A 17,006-nucleotide genomic window follows, 5' to 3' on the forward strand; every position below is an offset into this window, starting at 1 on the left:
CGCCTATGCATAGGGAGTCACATATCGTAACGCAAGGAGCCCCACCGGGCACAAAATTTCAAGGGCGTTTTGAAGGCGAGCGGGGTCGTCTCGGCATCTCGCGGAGGCCGCGGAATCTACGGAGCGCTTGGATTTCAATTCTGAAACGTTGTGGGTGTGAAGTTTTCATAACATTTTGATGCGGAAGGTCCATTAACATTTTCAAAGTCGTGCTTTAGATTTTCGATTCCGGAACTTTTTGGGTTTAATGCTGTTGTAAACATTTGACACCAAAGGTGCATCGCCTTTTCTAAACTCGTACATCGGGCCATACAACGAGACAAGCCAAATCAACATACTATCAGACAAGTTGACAAAGCACGCAGCGAGGTCCGATGAGACAAAGCGTTCTGGTGGTTCATTTGTGCCATCAGGTCACAGAAAAGAATATAAGCATTTAGTTTTTTCACCTGCGCCAAAGCATCCATGTCAAGACACTAAAGCAGCCATTGTAACTAAGTTCTTATTTATTTTTCTACCTAGACTTTTATTCGCGAGGATATATTGAGCCTCTTTCTCCTTTCTTTTTCATTTTTTTTTTTGTTCTCGCAACCCGCGGGCTGCCGATCCAGCCAGAGTGCATGCGTTTTTCTCGTGCTGCATCGATAACCGCGCGGCGCACTTGGATGCGCGTTTGTTTTTCTCTGGCCGACTGCATTATCACCTGGCAGAGTTTTGGACGCTTTCCGGCTAGCAGGCGAGAAAAAGAAACAATGCATAGTCGCTCGCCGCCAGCACTGCGGGGACTCGATGGATCGCAACGCGTTCGCTTGAGCGCAACCTCTCCTGAGAATTTTGTCTCGCCGGTGTAGGATACCGAGCAGTACGCGTATGGTTTTCTGTGGACCAAGCTTCACACGTTTTCTTCGATAATCGTTCGGTAGCCACACTAGGTGCCCAAAGTAGGCATTCGATTGTAGCCAACATGCTTTCCTTTGCGTTATACTATTTCGCTGCCCCCGCCCACAAAAAAAAAAAAAAGACATTACTGCGGCGCAGCGAATTTTCGCATGGTGAAAGTTCGATTTTGTTACTTCTTATGCGGAAAGTAATGGCGACGGGACGCTTCAGTTGCCGGATACTATTTTATTATTGCAATAGCAGCTCTATGAAGACTCCAGGCGCATTCCTGTCATTGCCCTCATGTTGCGTATAAATAAAGACCAAGGGCGATAACATCGTGACCGCGCGCCGCATGCTCTATGTGTGAGTGAAAGCGTGCGGGGGGGAAGGGGAGGTGGTGAGCCGACGATGGTGGCTGAGTCTTGTGTGCGCAAGGGAGAAAAGCGGGGATTAAGCGCGCCGCCTTCCGTCGCACGCGGTACATTTTGGGAGTGGAGGGAAGGGGGGGGGAGGTGCTGTGATCTGTGAATCTGTGGTTGCGCAACCTGCTTATTTGCCTTGTTTGACGCATTATATATAGTGACTTTTTCTTAGGTACGTAGATTTATTGGTGACTTATGCGTATATTTAAATATCTTGTTGCGAGGTTTCGTGCATATGCGCAGTGAACATTGTTTCCAGTGACAATGTTTTGCCCTGTATCAAGCTGTATCTTCACATTTGTGTATTCCATTGTATCTTCGCATTTCTAATGTACGAAGGCGAGTCAAATGAAAGTGAGACAACCCGCCCGGTGCAATAATGGTTCGGTTCATTATTTTCGAGGCATGCGCGTAGCACATACGCATCTCATTTACAAGTGACATGCAGAGGTGAGGTTAAATGTTCTTTAATGCTGTCATACACGGGGTTTAACATGGTTGCGTGACATTATGGACACTTCAAAAGTTGAACAGCTTGGTGTCGTGAGGTTTTTGACAAATGAAGATGTTTCCCAAAAAGAAATTATTCGCCGTATGGCTGCCGTATGCGTTGAACATTGCGTTTCATTGGCCACTAAGAAGCGTTGTAGCAAACTGTTCAAAGAAGCACATGAAAGTTACAAAGACGATCCATGGCCGGGCCAAAGCCACCGTGCAATCACCCCCAACACAATTGAAAAGGCCGTGGTTGCTCAGTGGCTATGGTGTTCGGCTGCTGAGCACGCGGTCGCGGGATCGAATCCTGGTCACGGCGGCTGCATTTCGATGGAGGCGAAATGCGAAAACACCCGTGTACTTAGATTTAAGTGCACGTCAAAGAACCCCAGATGAGGGTGACGACTTTTTGTCTGTAATTGTGACCGGGGATGACTCATGGTGCCGCTACTACTAGCCTGAAACACTACGGCAAATCTTACAGTGGAAACATTTGAGTTCACCGTTCCCAAGGAAAACAAAGGCCGTCAGTTATGCTGAAAAAGCGTTGACTTCTTTTTAGATCGTTAGGGGCCACTATTGATCGAATTTTCTAAACCTGGAGATACTCTAAATCGTTTCAGATATTGTGAAAGATTGGATCGGCTGCGTGTCGCAAATTCTCGCAATTAAGAACAAACGACGTGTAAAATTGAGCATTGGGGACATCTTGCTTCACGACGTTGCCCGTTCCCACGTCGCTGATGTGGTTAATACAAAACTGGCAAAGTTCAAGCGGGAAACGCTGCAACATCCCTCATGCAGCCCAAACCTGTTGCCTTGCGTCTTCCACATTTGGTAAAATTTGAAGAAACTGCTCAAGGGAACCAGATTCGTGTCGAAAGATGACCTGTAGTCATTTACAGATTTTTGAGGGAGCAACCCAAGGAGTTTTATGAGACGGGAATTACGCGACTCGTTTGTAGAACAAGTGTCTAAATACTCGTGGTGACTACGTTTAAATAAAGTACCCCGTTTGTCATATATTCTAATTGGCTCACTTTAATTTGACTCACCCTCGTATATGTTGCAGAACTCCTGCTTTTTATATGTGCTCTCTCTTGCGACTGTAATTTCGGAGCAATTACTTGCAATGAACAACCGGTGACAGCTGCTCCTGCGCAATACATTCTAACAAAGGAAAGCGTCATTGAGATTTTCCCCTGGTCGTTGCATATGTACAAAAATGTAAACAAGGTTGTTGAATGACAGACATATATATATATATATATATATATATATATATATATATATATATATATATATATATATATATATATATATATATATATATGTATATATATATATATATATATATATATATATATATATATATATATATGTATATATATATATTGATCCCTCGACTAATATTATAAGAAGCAGGCCGAGCTGCAAAGTGAGCCCCCCCCGAACGAAATTTCTGGCTACGCCACTGAAGAGACGGGATTGGACAAGCGGCTGTGACAGTGATATTACGTACCGCACCAGATTGATGGACTCTAACGGACGATGTGTGTGTGCTGTGCTCTCTCTCTCCCTTCCCCATCTTTCATCGTCCCCATCCCTCTCCCATGTGTAGGGTAGCAAACCGGTTAAGCTAAACTAGTTAACCTCCCTGCCTTTCCTTCCCCCCCCCCCTTTTCCCTTCCTTCCTTCGCCATGGACACACTGGCGCATGTCATCTACCGGTGCTTCCCTTCTTTCATGCCGGCGCCACGATCGCCCAACCTTATTGCTCTCCGTTTCTGAGCTTAACCATGTTATTAGTACAGTGTACTGTGGAACACCCTCCACTCCCAGGTTCATCCCAATGCCCGTTGATTGGTTGTCGGGATAAGACGAAGATCAAACGGCATTGGTGGCGAAAATGTTGGCACGGTGAAGCGCGGTGTAAATTTAAGCGCGTCAAGGATAGCATCATCGGCTCAGCGAACGATACACTGAGGGGGAGGGAAGGGGGGCATTTCAAGCACACACACAAAGACGCGCAGCCGGCTCAGCCAGCTGAAACATAGCCTTCGAGATTTGTTTTGCTGTATGAGAGTCACCTCTCGAGCGTGCATTAAGGCGCCACTCATAGCCCAAACAAAGCCAAGTCGCAGATTTTCAGTAGCCCAAATATAGCCAACTCGCCCAAGTCGACGCCAAAAATTTTGTTCTGTAGCCCAATTTGGCTATATATAGCCAAACCTGGCAACATTGCTAGCGCCATCGTTCGCAACGGCGGTTTGAAAAAAAATTACCGACGATTACGTTACTTCCTAATGCGAAATTTGAGCGCAGCAAATAAGCTGTTTCACCTTTTCGATAGATTGAGGCAAAGAAATCGAGCAACACATGTATGCGCTATCACAGAATTTTTTTTTATTTTTCACACATATTCCTTTAACAAAGACTCCACTAACAGTTCTTGACAGTCATGAAGGAAGCTTTGTGGTCGGAGAAATAGACTGATATATGTTCGACTTGGTACACCAATGCTTGATTCTCAAAGACGAGATCTATACAAGTGCCTCGCGAGGTTGTCACAGCCGTGGGACGCGTTACGAGCGAGAGGAACGGGATGTTCTCCCGCATAAGTGTTAGGAAGTTGCTGTTTGTCTTTATGTCAACATTAAAGTCCCCCACTACTAACATCGGTGTGGATCGATGGACGGTTAATGCGAGTTGCAGGAAGTGCACGACGTCTTTCGTGAGTGCGGTAGCGGACTCACGAAAGCGGTATCAGTCGGTCGCTGCTAGCGCTGGGGGGATGAAAGGGGGGCGGAGCTGGTTATGAGGCCGACGACAACGCGAAACCCAGGAACGGACGCCAAAGAGCCATTTGTGTAGCCAGCCCTCCTCCACAGTCTCTCCTCCTCCCTTCCATCATCCTCCCTCGCCCGGAGAGCCGACAGCGCGCATGCGCGGCGGCGGAGCAGCGGCGCATGCGCGGCGGCGGAGCGCGGCGGCGGAGGCGAGCTGGTTACCAGGCCGACGCCGTCGATGACGACGACGCCGACGACGACGCGAAACCCAGGAACGGACGCCAAAGAGCTGCGCTCTAAAAAAAAAACCACACAAGCAAAAGCAAATCAGCGGCGCTGGCGCAGCGCCGCACGCGCAGGTCGCCCAGTAGGTCGTGCTCAAAACGTGCTGTTCGCATACATTCAGGCCAAACAAGGACAACGCCATGGAATGTTTGACCGAGTCGACAAAAAGCACGTGCGTTTGAAGACGACTTGATTGAAATCGTGGGCACGACATTTGCAAATAAACGCAGCGCGAACGTGCGGCACTTAGGCTAGCGAAAAACTAACGAAGCCGCATACAGCAAGTGGCAGCATATGAGATTAGTGATGAGCGAAGAATCGATCGCTTACCTCATAGAGCCTGGACCATTGCGTTGGGTTGAAATCAGCCCGCCTGATTCTTTGAAGCCAGGCCTTCCTAAGCGCCGCGTCTCGCTTGGCAGATGGAATCCGAAAGAGTCGCTTGCCGTTATTGGAACGTGCACTGCACCCGAAGGCACAGCGACACGGCATCGCGGAACTACGCTACAAAAGCACAAACGAAGCGCAAAACGTGGCGACTGCCGCACGCAATGTTTGGCACCGCGATAACAGCTGAAGCAAAAAAAAAAAAAAGAAGCGTGCGAAATCCGTGACGGCTTTCGGCGATGGGAGGGCACAGCATCGAGGGAAAGCGGAGAAGAGGAGGACGGCGGCAGTCTTCAAAACATGGTGCTACGTTTAGTTTTATGAGAGTGTACTATGCTCGAGTGCATAGAGTTTCTTACAATATGAAACTCTATGGTCGAGTGGACCGCACGGCGCACTTTCGCTGAGCCGCCGCGTGTGGAAAACATTTCGCGAGGGCGCTGCGAGTGAACTGGATTGGGGCGGGGACGCCCTTCGAGGCACATTCAACGTAATTTCGCTGCGGGCCCTAAGACTGATTGCGCGCGTACGCTCTTATTATAGTGCTTTATTTCCACTGCAAATTTTTATTAACACCGTTTTACTATGTATACAAATTTCAGGCATGTGTTATGCAAGACATCTTTAATTTTGTTGTCGTTGTGAAGTGCGTCGTCTGCTAGCGAGCGCGCGTTCGTTGCGCGGACGCTGTTTGTCTTGCAAAAAGTCTGTGCAGTAAAATTTGTTATAGTTTTAATTGCATTGGTGCGCCCGCGACTCTTGTCGGCCGCTACCAATCGTAGTTTTAGCCAGGTGAACTGCTGTTTTTAACATTATTTCTAAATGTAACACGTAATTTTTGCTGCAGAGGCCGCCTATCTGCAACATGAAGCTGCGTAAGAAAATGTTATTGATATCGTGTCATTTGACGTGCATTTCTAGTTGGTGGAATATTGATCAGGGACAATGATCAAATAAAACAATACTATAGTGACATAAACCAGATTCATTAACTGCATTGCGCGAAGAAATGCAGATGACCAATGTACTTCTAGGTAAATCTAAGGGTATATAGACATATTACCACGACATATATGCAATAAAAAAACTATGAAATATTTTAAATGCACTGACTGAAAAGGTGAGACCTCCCGTCCGGAATAAGCGTGTTTCTTTTAAAAGCTGCACCAACCCCAGGTGAACCAATAGACTTTCTGAGAAAAGGAATCAAGGCAGTTATTGGACGTTAATATGAACAGCAGTGTTAACAAGATATTGCCTATGCAAGACTCAATCGGGCAGACCGGGAAGTCTTTACCAAAGTAATCTCCATGGCTTGTCTGGCGATCTCCTTCGACGTGCCAGCAGGCGAAATGAAGTAGAAACATTTCTTATTCAGATCGTATTCGACTTCAGAATCCACTATGAAAAATTACTGAATAGCCGTTTGCGTCCGAATGTAAGGAATAAAAGCACTTTTGAAGCCTCGAAGGCGAGGGGCCGATGCAAGTGAGGACTCTTGTTCCGAATGATTGTGCTGCTGGAGAGTCGTGGCTATTGTGCCGAGGCGCACTAGTTCCGGACAGAATTAACGCACGGGTGCTAATCGGTTCTGGTAAACAAGTTCTTAGCTGTCATTCAATATAAACGCCCCGTTTTGGGACAGCCTGTAAATCTGCAAACTTGGTTCAGGCAAGGAAAACTTTCGTTTATTTTTGCCGGTCTCACCATGTCTCCGAGACTGTAACCCATTAAAGCTGGGTTCCCAATGTAGCACCACACTGATCTTCTATAACGAACACAGCAGATCTACAAATATCTCTACGTGTATGTGAGGCATGCCGTTCCTTTCATTGCTTCGTTATTGTCCTTATGATAATGCACCGGATAACTGAAAGCAGCCGTTCGTATAGCAGAAGCTGCTTACTTGAGCGGACGTACAGTCGGGAACGGCATTACATTCAAGGTAAGAAATAGAAGATAATCGTAACATGTTTTTCTCAGAAATCAGACTCGAGAACAATTTCTTTCGTTTACACCCCTAGAAAAAAGCCGAAGGGCGCAGCTACCTTCTTTTCTTTTCTTGTCTTTTTTTTTAATTGAGCAAATTCTAGCGTATTACGTCTGGCTATATGCTTATGAGATAATCTCTTCAGTTCTCACCATCTGGGGTTGTTTGACGTGCATCTAAATAGAGTTATAAAAATGTTTTTCCTGAAGCATAACTGCGAGTCGGCCTAGTTGGAACAGATTCAAGATCAGATGTTCAAGATCTTTAATATTCCTTACCGCATGGGCCCCTAATGTGCAGTGTTAAAGATTGCATAAGAAATGGGAATGACGAGGTGTCATTCCGCAATACGTGCGGCATGCATGGCCGTTGAATCCTTTCTTGAACTTCGGCATTTTTATTTAGCGAATACACATGTAGGATTCTGTGGTGAAACGTATATACAGGCAAGGGTTGTGTGCATCGGGTCAAAGGTAGCGCCCATCCTAAGTAGCATTTTTTGGGGAAGCATAGACAGAGAGTTGGCCAAAGATTTACAAGGTGTAGTAAGCAAGGTATACAGATATGTCGATGACTACTTGATTTTAGGCTGTCCTGTTGACAAGGGTGCTTTCAGGAATAGGGTTGTAGAAGCCTTTAATTCTCTGGGCAAGGGCTTAACATTTACTTCGGAAGTGCCGGTAGATAATAAGCTACAGTTTCTTGATGTCAAGTTAAAATTCCTACCGGAACATGTGTGTTGGTCATTCTCACCCCGAGCTGGAAAACCGCTAATGAACTATGCCTCAAACCATACCAGGCTTGTGAAGAATGGTATAGTCATTTCGTGCTTCCTGTCAGCGTTGTTGAAGTCATATCACCACACTGTAAAGATTGCATTTTTTGAGCAAGTTGATGGGTTGAGAAAGGCTGGGTACCCGCTCGCTGTGATGCTGGCGTCGTGCGCCAGACTAATGAAAGAACTTAAAAAAAGATAAAGGACAATGCACAAAGAATCAAAGGCAGAAGGATGGAGGTTCCAATGTTTCAGTGATTCCGTATGTGCACGGCCTTTCACACAGACTTAAAAAGGTGGCTGGTAGTTATGCAGTAAAAGTGGTATTTTCGGCAAAAAACAAAATAGGTAGTGTGTGTTCTAAGGTTAAAAAGAAGTTCGAAAGTAAGGATGATGTAAAGCAAGAACGTAGTGTTAAACATTCGCGCAAGAACCAATTTGTTGATTGCGCGAAGAACGTTGTGTATCAGATTCCTATGACGTGTGGTCATGTGTACGTAGGGCAGACTGCGAGATGCATTACCACGAGGTTAAGGGAGCACTTGTCTAGTCTGAAAGGTCGCCCAAGTACGCATTTGGCAATGCATTGCCAAGAACATGATTGTTCACCTTGTCTTAGTAGCACAGACATTTTGTATAGGCATAATGTCATGTGGTGGTGACGTTGAAGAACACAGTAGCAAATACTGTGAAAAACAAAACTAACTTTTATTGGGCGAACCTGTGCCCACAAAATAATAATAATATTTGGGGTTTTACGTGCCAAAACCACTTTCTGATTATGAGGCACGCCGTAGTGGAGGGCTCCGGAAATTTTTGACCACCTGGGGTTCTTTAACGTGCACCTAAATCTAAGCACACGGGTGTTTTCGCATTTCGCCCCCATCGAAATGCGGCCGCCGTGGCCGGGATTCGATCCCGCGACCTCGTGCTCAGCATGCCCACAAAACAGGCTACACTTATAGCACAACGATAGCGGCGAACACGGTCGGCAATCGTCGAAAATCTGATCAGCGGGTCAAGCGCGTCCGCTTTTATACAGCAGTCGTCGAATGTTCCAGATTAATCGTTCGGACCAACGTGCCTTCCACAAAGTTCTACGCCATTCGCGTCACGCGATGAAATCAAATAACACAACGTTCGGCGACAACAGACAGCCGGATAGAAGCATCGATAACTTTCCAGAAACTTCGGATACATGCAAGCGCGTCCCGCGCTGTGCGACGAAACGTGGTCGCCCGATACAGATAAGTACACGTGTCAATAGCAATCAAACCGCTAGGGAAATTGTGGAAGCACACTGGATTTAAAAACAAAAAAGAAAAATGTATCAGCCATCCTTCTGTTTCGTTGTTGGATAAAGAAAATTCGCTTCTATCATCACATTTTTAGCGCATTTTATTGTAAGTGGTTGTTTTAAGCACCTTGCTGTTTTTATGTTGACCGGGTGGCTTTTGTCTACGTCTTTTTATCACAAGTGTTATATGTACTATTTACGTGTTCTCTTGACTTGATCGCGCAGATCTGCGGGTATCATATGCGCTATAGGCGTGCTCTGTAAACTAGATCGCGCAAGTCTGTGGGTATTTAAGCAAGTGGCAGGGGCGTAGCCAGGGGGGGGGGGGGGCTTATGGGGCTTCATCCCCCCCCCCCGAAATTTTTTCATGCTGTCCATGCACCGCCGACCAAAGCGACCCCCGGCGCCGGAAATCACTCTGGATTTTGTCTAGAATGTATACTTAAATATCTTGTTGCGAGGTTTTGTGTATACATGCAGTGAACTCTGTTTCCAGTGACACTTTTTTGTCCTTTATCAAGCCGTATTTTCGCATCTGTATATCCCATTGTATCTTTGCATTTCTTATGTACGAGGGCGAGTCAAATGAAAGTGCGCCTGCCCTATCCGCGCAATAATGGTTCGGTTCATTATTTGCGAGGCATGCACGTAGGAGAACGGCATGTCTCATTTGAAAAAGCGACAAGCAGGTGTGAAGATAAATATTCTTTAATGCTCTCATACACTGGGTTGAATATGGTTATGTCACATAATGGGCACTTCAAAAGTTGAACAGCTCGGTGTCGCGAAGTTTTTGACAGCTAAAGGTGTTTCCAAAACAGAAATTAATCGCCGTATGGCTGCCTTTTACGTCGAACACGGCATTTAATTCACCACTGTGAAAAGTTCGAGTAAACGGATTAAAGGACGTTGTAAAGACATTCGAAGACCGGGCCAAAACCATCGTGCAATCACCCCCCACACAATTTCAAAGGTTCACGAGCTGATGAAACAAGAACGGAGGATAAGCATCGATGAACTGGCAGACCGTCTGAACATCAGTCGCGGTTCGGTTCACGCCATAATTCATGAGCTTCTCGGTTATCGGCTCTTTGGTGTGCGATGGATCCCCAAGATTTTGATCCATCGCGAGAAGACGGAGAAGGTTCGCGCTGCCTTGACTCATCTGATCGGGTATCACAATGAGGATGACGACTTCTTGTTCGCAATTGTGATCGGGGACGAACCTTGGTGCCACTACTACGAGCCTGAAACACGACGGCAAAGCTTACAGTGGGAACATTCGAATTTACCACGCCCAAAGAACGCAAAGGCCATCATTTCCGCTGGAAAGGTGTTGTTGACTTTTCTTTCGGCCGTCAGGGTCCATTACTGATAGAATTTGCTAAATCTTGAGAGGCTATCAATTGTTTCCGATATTGTGAAACGCCAGAACGGCAGTGTGTCGCAATCAAGAACGAACAACGTAGAAAATTGACGAATGGGGTCATCTTGCTCCACGACAATGCCTGTCCCCACGTCGCTTATGTGGTTAATACAAAACTGGCAAAGTTCATGTGGGAAACGCTGCAGCATCCGCCATACAGCTCAGACCTGTCACCTTGCGACTTCTACATTTTGGCGCAACCGAAAAAACAGCTCAAGGGAACCAGATACAGACTTTTTGAAGCAGCAACCCAAGGAGTTTTGTAAGACGGGAATCACGCGACTCGTTAGTCAATGGGAAAAATGTCTAAATTCTCATGGAGACTACTTTTAAATAAAGTACCCTGTTGTTGGCTCATTCATTTGACTTGCCCTCGTATATCATGCAGAATTCCTGCTTTTTATACGTGCCCTCTGTTGCGACTATGATTTCGGTGCAATTACTCACGATACACGACCGGTGACAGCTGCTTTTGCGTAATACATTAAAACAAATTACAGCGTCATTGAGATTTTTCACTGGCCATTGCATATATACAAGAATGTAAGCACGGTTCTTGAATGACAAAGTTTCATTAAAATATTTGTCCTCAACTTGTTCAGTTCCTTGCCTTTTAATTTTTCATATCAGTGGCATGCACTGCTTTCCTGGTTCCGAACTGATATAGTTCTAAAGTTCGTGTGATATTTTCTTTACTTAGATAGACAAAAATATGGAAGCACTGATATCAGTTACTTTGGGCAAAATGTTTGGCACATACGAGTATATTCTTTTATGAAAAAATACGTATTTTATTGTTTTGACTGTGCGTAGCGTTCAAGAATTCGTTTGCAGCATCTTTGGCAATGACAATGCAGTTATTATTCATGGATTCGATCCCTTGACAACTTGTTTAAGAGGAAGCTTTCGCTCGGGCCCAATACGACGCGGCCTATTCAAATACTTGTAAAACGCAGAAACGCTTTTCTTAGATAATCCTGCTAATCGCTTTTATTGAAATTTGTTGCCTTTGAGAGAGAAAGTTAAATCATAGTTCTGTTGGAAACACAACTTCGATTTAGGGCCTGAATTTTGTTTAAAATATTTTGAAAATTTTGAAAGTTTGAAAAAATAGAAGCACGACGTTTACAAACGAATAGCTATGCATGAAGAATAGACATTGTGGTTCTGTAAACGGCATCTACTATAACAGTAAAAGCGGACAAGTTTCCTATGTCAATTTGTATCTTGCGTGAATTGGTTACGTTGTGTACAAGGGTTCTGCACAAGCCGTATTTCCACAATACTAAATGTTTTTGAGATTCATGTGTAACATATCCATTTTGTCCGCTGTAGATGTACTATTAGATTAAATTCACAGAATTGTGATATCTTTTTTCATTGTTGAGTCACGGAGTTTTACACTTGATAGTTTCGTTTTCTGAAAATTTTCGATTTGGCCAATTTTTATTAAATAATTGACCACCTAAATGAAAAATTCGAAACCAGTAGTCACTAGAATTAAACTTGTTCTTTTAAATGCAACAAACCTCCTCAAATTTGGTGAAGTGGTTGCAGGGAAAAACGAATTCCCCTTCTACATGTATTTAAATAGGAGCACCCGAGCTAAAGCTTTCTCGAACAACATTTCTGGCTACGCCACTGGCCCCATATATATATATATGTTACGTCTAAACGCGTAAAAGGGACGTGTGGATCAAGAACAGAAAGAAAGAGGAGAACGAAGACTGTGCAGCGGCCATTCCTGTTGTTCGTAGCCTGCCGTTCCTGCTCTCGCACGCCTAAATCAACCCCTTTTCTCCGTGTTTAACGTAACAATATATATATATATATATATATATATATATATATATATATATTCGGGTGAAGTTGCCTTCACCCGAAAAGATCACGTTCTCGTGACGCCTGCGGCAAAAAAGACGTTCCACGTCCGCCGCCAAGGTCTGTGAGTGGGGGCGCTGGCTAACACTCCCAGGGTTCTACTAGTACACATAAATACTCAAGAAAGTGGATGGGGAAACGCCGCCGCGGTAGCTCAATTGGTAGAGGATCGCACGCGACATGCGAAGGTTGTGGGTTCGGTTCCCACCTGCGGCAAGTTGTTTTTTCATCCACTTTAATTTCCATTAATTTATCATTACTTTATTTCATTTATTAAGCACATGCGATTTCCCCTATGTTGTACTTGGTGTCAGTGTTTGTTGGCTTCTCATTATATGACTATACATATATATATATATATATATATATATATATATATATATATATTGTTACGCTCTTAGGTGCATAGTGGGTTCCATGTAGTGCCGCAAAGGTCCAACTGGCGCTGACCGTTGAGAAGGTGAGACTAGAGCTGGCATTTGTTCACCTCCGTCCTGAGCCACAGGGAAGGTCGTTGGCAAGAGACCGGCAAGACGACGGCTCCGGCGAAGTTCTGGATGTTGCGACTCCGTGGTACGTCCTGTCGTACCCCGCACCTCCACCACTCTGTTGCGCCCACAAAAGGCGTTACTTTGAAGCTGGGAAGAGTTAGAAGCGATGGCCTTGATCAGCTGAGCGCCTGTCGAGATTCAGCCAGGCAGCCACACGTCGTCTTCCTCGTTCACCACTCTTCCGTGCCCCCGCATAGTGTTTGTTGAGGCGTGGACCAACTATGCACCTAAGAGCGTCACATTCGTGAACCCACTATGCACCTAAGAGCGTAACAATATGTATATGGGGCCAGTGGCGTAGCCCCCCCCCCCCCCCGAACAAAATTTCTGGCTACGCCACTGGCAAGTGGTTCTTCAAAAATAAAACCAGTTGTTAGAAAGCGCTCGTCCTTGTGTTGCCCCTATTCTTCGTCCCTGTTTGTTTGCGCACAAAAAAGCTTTAAGATGAATCTGTTCCAACTAGGACGAATCGCAGTTATGCTTCAACCATTGATTACTGTCTGAAGACAGAAGGAATTCATGATAAGTTGAGAGAAACGGTCATTGATGAGGAAGGGTATAGCAGCATAGGGAGTGACCATAAACGCATCATTTTGAAAATTGTATATGTAGTTGAGAAAGACAGCAAGGGGTGCAAAATGGCCAGTCCAAATGTGAGCACTGAACAAATAACAAATATAGTCACTAGAGCCGAGGAAGAACTTGGCAAATGGCCAAATGAAGAGTGGGAATATAGTGAGCTTCTAAGTGTAACAGCGACAGAAATACGGAAAGAGAAACATGTTTGTTAGAAAGGGAAAAAGAAACCGAAAAGATGGTGGAACAGGGAGATACCAGAAGCGATCGCCGAACGACAGGAAGCATCCCAAGAGCACAGGCAGGCAAAGAAGGCGCAGTTGCCGCAAGATGAAACAGCCAGTAAATGGGAAATATAGCGGGAGAAAAAGTCTATGGTTCAAATACTGGTGCAAGCAAAATTAAAATAGAGAAAATATACGTGAGAAAAAGAAGGCCGCACCTAGAATATTTTGGAACCACATCAAATTATTAGGCAGAAAGTCAACAACAATACAACAATATATCCTAGACGAAGATGAAAACAGATTAGAAGGAGAAGCGGTAATAAATTACATCCGAAAAATAACAGCCGAAAAAAAAGAGACTATGAACTCCCACAATATAATTTTCTGATCCCCTATTGCGCACTGTGCTTTTGTACGTCGCCGTCTTTTGTCGTTTCCCTACTTTTATTCCACCAATCCTCCGATCACCTCTTACTAATCTATATTGCGGACATGTTTACTTTTCCACTCCTCTCGTTGAACCCAAGGTCTTCAAGGAGGCCAGTGGTGCCTAAATCGACCGTTGGGTAGACGTCTTCACATTGTAATAAAACATGCTCCATCGTTTCCCTAGCTGTACCGCAGCAAGCACATGCTTCTTCTTCCTCCTTATATCTCGCTGTATAGGTGCGTGTTCTAAGGCATCCCGATCTCGCTTCGAAAAGTAATGAGCTTCCCTTAGAGTTATCACAAATTGTTTCTTTCCTGATTTTGTTTTTTCCTCTTAAGTAGTTACTCATGGCAGGTTTCCTTTCCATTGCCGCCACCCGTGAGATTATTTCGGCCTCTCTGACTTTCCGCATTACGTTTTTTGTTGCTGTGTTGCCCACCCTAGAGGCCGCATACTTGCTGGTAAGCTTCCTAGTTCTTTTCCTCCACTGTGAATCAATGTTTTTCCTGTACAGATACCTCAACACTCTCCCGGCCCATTTACTTTCTTCTATGTTCCTCAAGCGTTCTTCATATTCAATTTTACTGCGAGCTTCCCTCACTTCAAAACTACTCCAGCCCATATCACCCTGCACAGAATCATTTGTAGTCTTCCCGTGAGCGCCCAGTGCGAGGCGACCCACTGACCTTTGGTTCCCATCGAGTCCTGATTGTACCCCTGATTTATAGCAAACAACCGCATTTCCAAAATTAAGTCCTAGAACCATCACACCTTTCCACATACCTCGGAGGACCTCGTACCTATTGTATCCCCATAGCGCTCTGTGCTTCATTATGGCTGCATTTTTCTTCCCCTTCACTGTTATTATTTTTTCCTGTGCTTCCATATATCCATTGCCTTCGTTTATCCATATACCAAGGTATTTATATTCTGTTACCCGAGGAATTTCTTGGCCCTGTATCTCCACTGTCTTTTCACTGTTTTCATTGAATACCATAACACCTGATTTTCCAACACTAAATTTCAAACCTAAATTGTTGCCTTCCTGTCTACAGATATTAGCCAGACGTTGCAAATCACTTTGCTTTTTAGCTAGCAACACAATGTCTTCCGCATAAAATAAACCTGGGAGTTGCTGCTCTATTACTGTACCTGCCTGTTTGTATGAGAGATTAAACCCGATATTACTTCCTTTAAACGCCCTCTCCATCCTCACCATGTACATCATAAACAGCAGCGGGGATAAAGGGCGCCCTTGCCTCAGTCCCTTGTTGATATGAGCTTTCTCCTCGCTCCTCATCCCTTCCAATTTCGCGCAAACGGTATTTTCTACGTAAATCTATCTCAAAAGCTGTAGACAATAGTCATCTAAGCCTTGCCCTTCCAGAACATCCCACAAAATGTTGCGGTCTACGTTGTCATAGGCTCCTGTAATGTCTAAGAAAGCCACATACAACGGTCTGCTTTCTACTTTTTATATTTCAATACACTGAGTAAGAACAAATAATTTATCTAAACGCCTACGTATTCTAAAGCCATTCTGAAGTTCTCCCAAAATGCCATTATTATCTGCCTATGCTTGAAGCTTTAATTTGATTGCCTGCATTAATTGCTAGCCTGTATATTACCGATGTAATGGTGAACGGTCTATACGAGTGAATTGGATCTCTCTGCTCATTACCTTTATAAATTAAATTCATTCTACGTTGTCGCCAACTGTCTGGTATTTGTCTATCTTTTAAAGTTTTTTCCATTATTTTCACCAGAGTTTCCTTACTTTTTCGCCCTACTTCATTAATCAGCCTAACGGGAACCTAGTCTAGAATTTTCTCTTCGGCTTTCTTCCAGTTGAAATTTGTCAGCCCCAGTTCCTTTTCTACCTGGATCTCTTTCAGGCTTTTTTTATTCTTCAAATACAACCTTGGCATTGCCTTGGAATAGGTTGCCATTTATGTACGCGTTTGTTCTTGTTTACCATTGCCATTTGTTGGGCGTGTTGGTAAATTGAAAGCATATTTAGCGCCAGCAAATAAGTACGGACGGGAGACGTTGTCTCCCGTCCTTGTTGGCTGGCGCTAAATATGCTTTCAGCTTTTGCTCTTGTTATGGGTTGTTAATTGGCGTTGCATTATTGTGTGATTCTGTTACTCAATTTAAGATGCCTAACCGCGATGTTACTTCTGTTCATGATAATCTTTTTGTAGCACTTTAATGTACAAAGCCATTATTTTTCTTTATTTTTTATTCTCACTGCTTCTGAGCAAATGTATGAGTGGAGGGACCTTAGTCAGGCAGAGTTCATCTGTCTTTAGTCCTTTCAACCCAGGCAATGTATGCCTTAATAAACAAACTGAAACTGAAAGATTCGGCTGTTATTTTTCGGATGTAATTTATTGCCGCTTTTCCTTTCAGTCTGTTTTCGTCTTCGTCTGGGATATGTGTATTGTTGCCTTCCTCCCTAATAATTTTATGTGGTTCCAAAATATTCTAGGTGCGGCCTTCTTTTTCTCACGTAATTCTGACAACCAACGTTCACTTTCACCTTTTCATTTTGCTTGCACCAGTACTTGAACCACAGACTTTTTCTCCCGGT

At 44.4% G+C, this 17,006-nt stretch overlaps 2 protein-coding genes across 7 annotated transcripts in view; one reads left to right on the forward strand and one right to left on the reverse strand.

The window, feature by feature from the left end:
- The window catches only part of LOC135920498 (uncharacterized), a 166,260-nt gene that overhangs the window by 98,762 nt on the left and 50,492 nt on the right, over nt 1–17,006 (reverse strand). Inside the window, exon 1 of one of the 5 annotated variants that reach the window (XM_070528977.1) lies at nt 5,204–5,628. The exons of 2 other annotated variants lie outside the window; for them this stretch is intronic. In XM_070528977.1, coding sequence (XP_070385078.1) covers nt 5,204–5,365 — 162 coding nt within the window. In that variant the 5' untranslated portion in view covers nt 5,366–5,628. Of the gene's footprint in view, nt 1–5,203; nt 5,629–17,006 lie in introns of those variants that run through there. 2 more of the 5 variants (XM_065454767.2, XM_065454769.2) reach the window with 2 other exon arrangements.
- The window catches only part of LOC135920499 (methylthioribose-1-phosphate isomerase), a 199,286-nt gene that overhangs the window by 21,625 nt on the left and 160,655 nt on the right, over nt 1–17,006 (forward strand). The gene's annotated exons all lie outside the window — the stretch shown is intronic.

The sequence above is a fragment of the Dermacentor albipictus genome, unplaced genomic scaffold (assembly GCF_038994185.2).
Source record: "Dermacentor albipictus isolate Rhodes 1998 colony unplaced genomic scaffold, USDA_Dalb.pri_finalv2 scaffold_16, whole genome shotgun sequence".
Lineage (NCBI taxonomy): Eukaryota > Metazoa > Arthropoda > Arachnida > Ixodida > Ixodidae > Dermacentor > Dermacentor albipictus.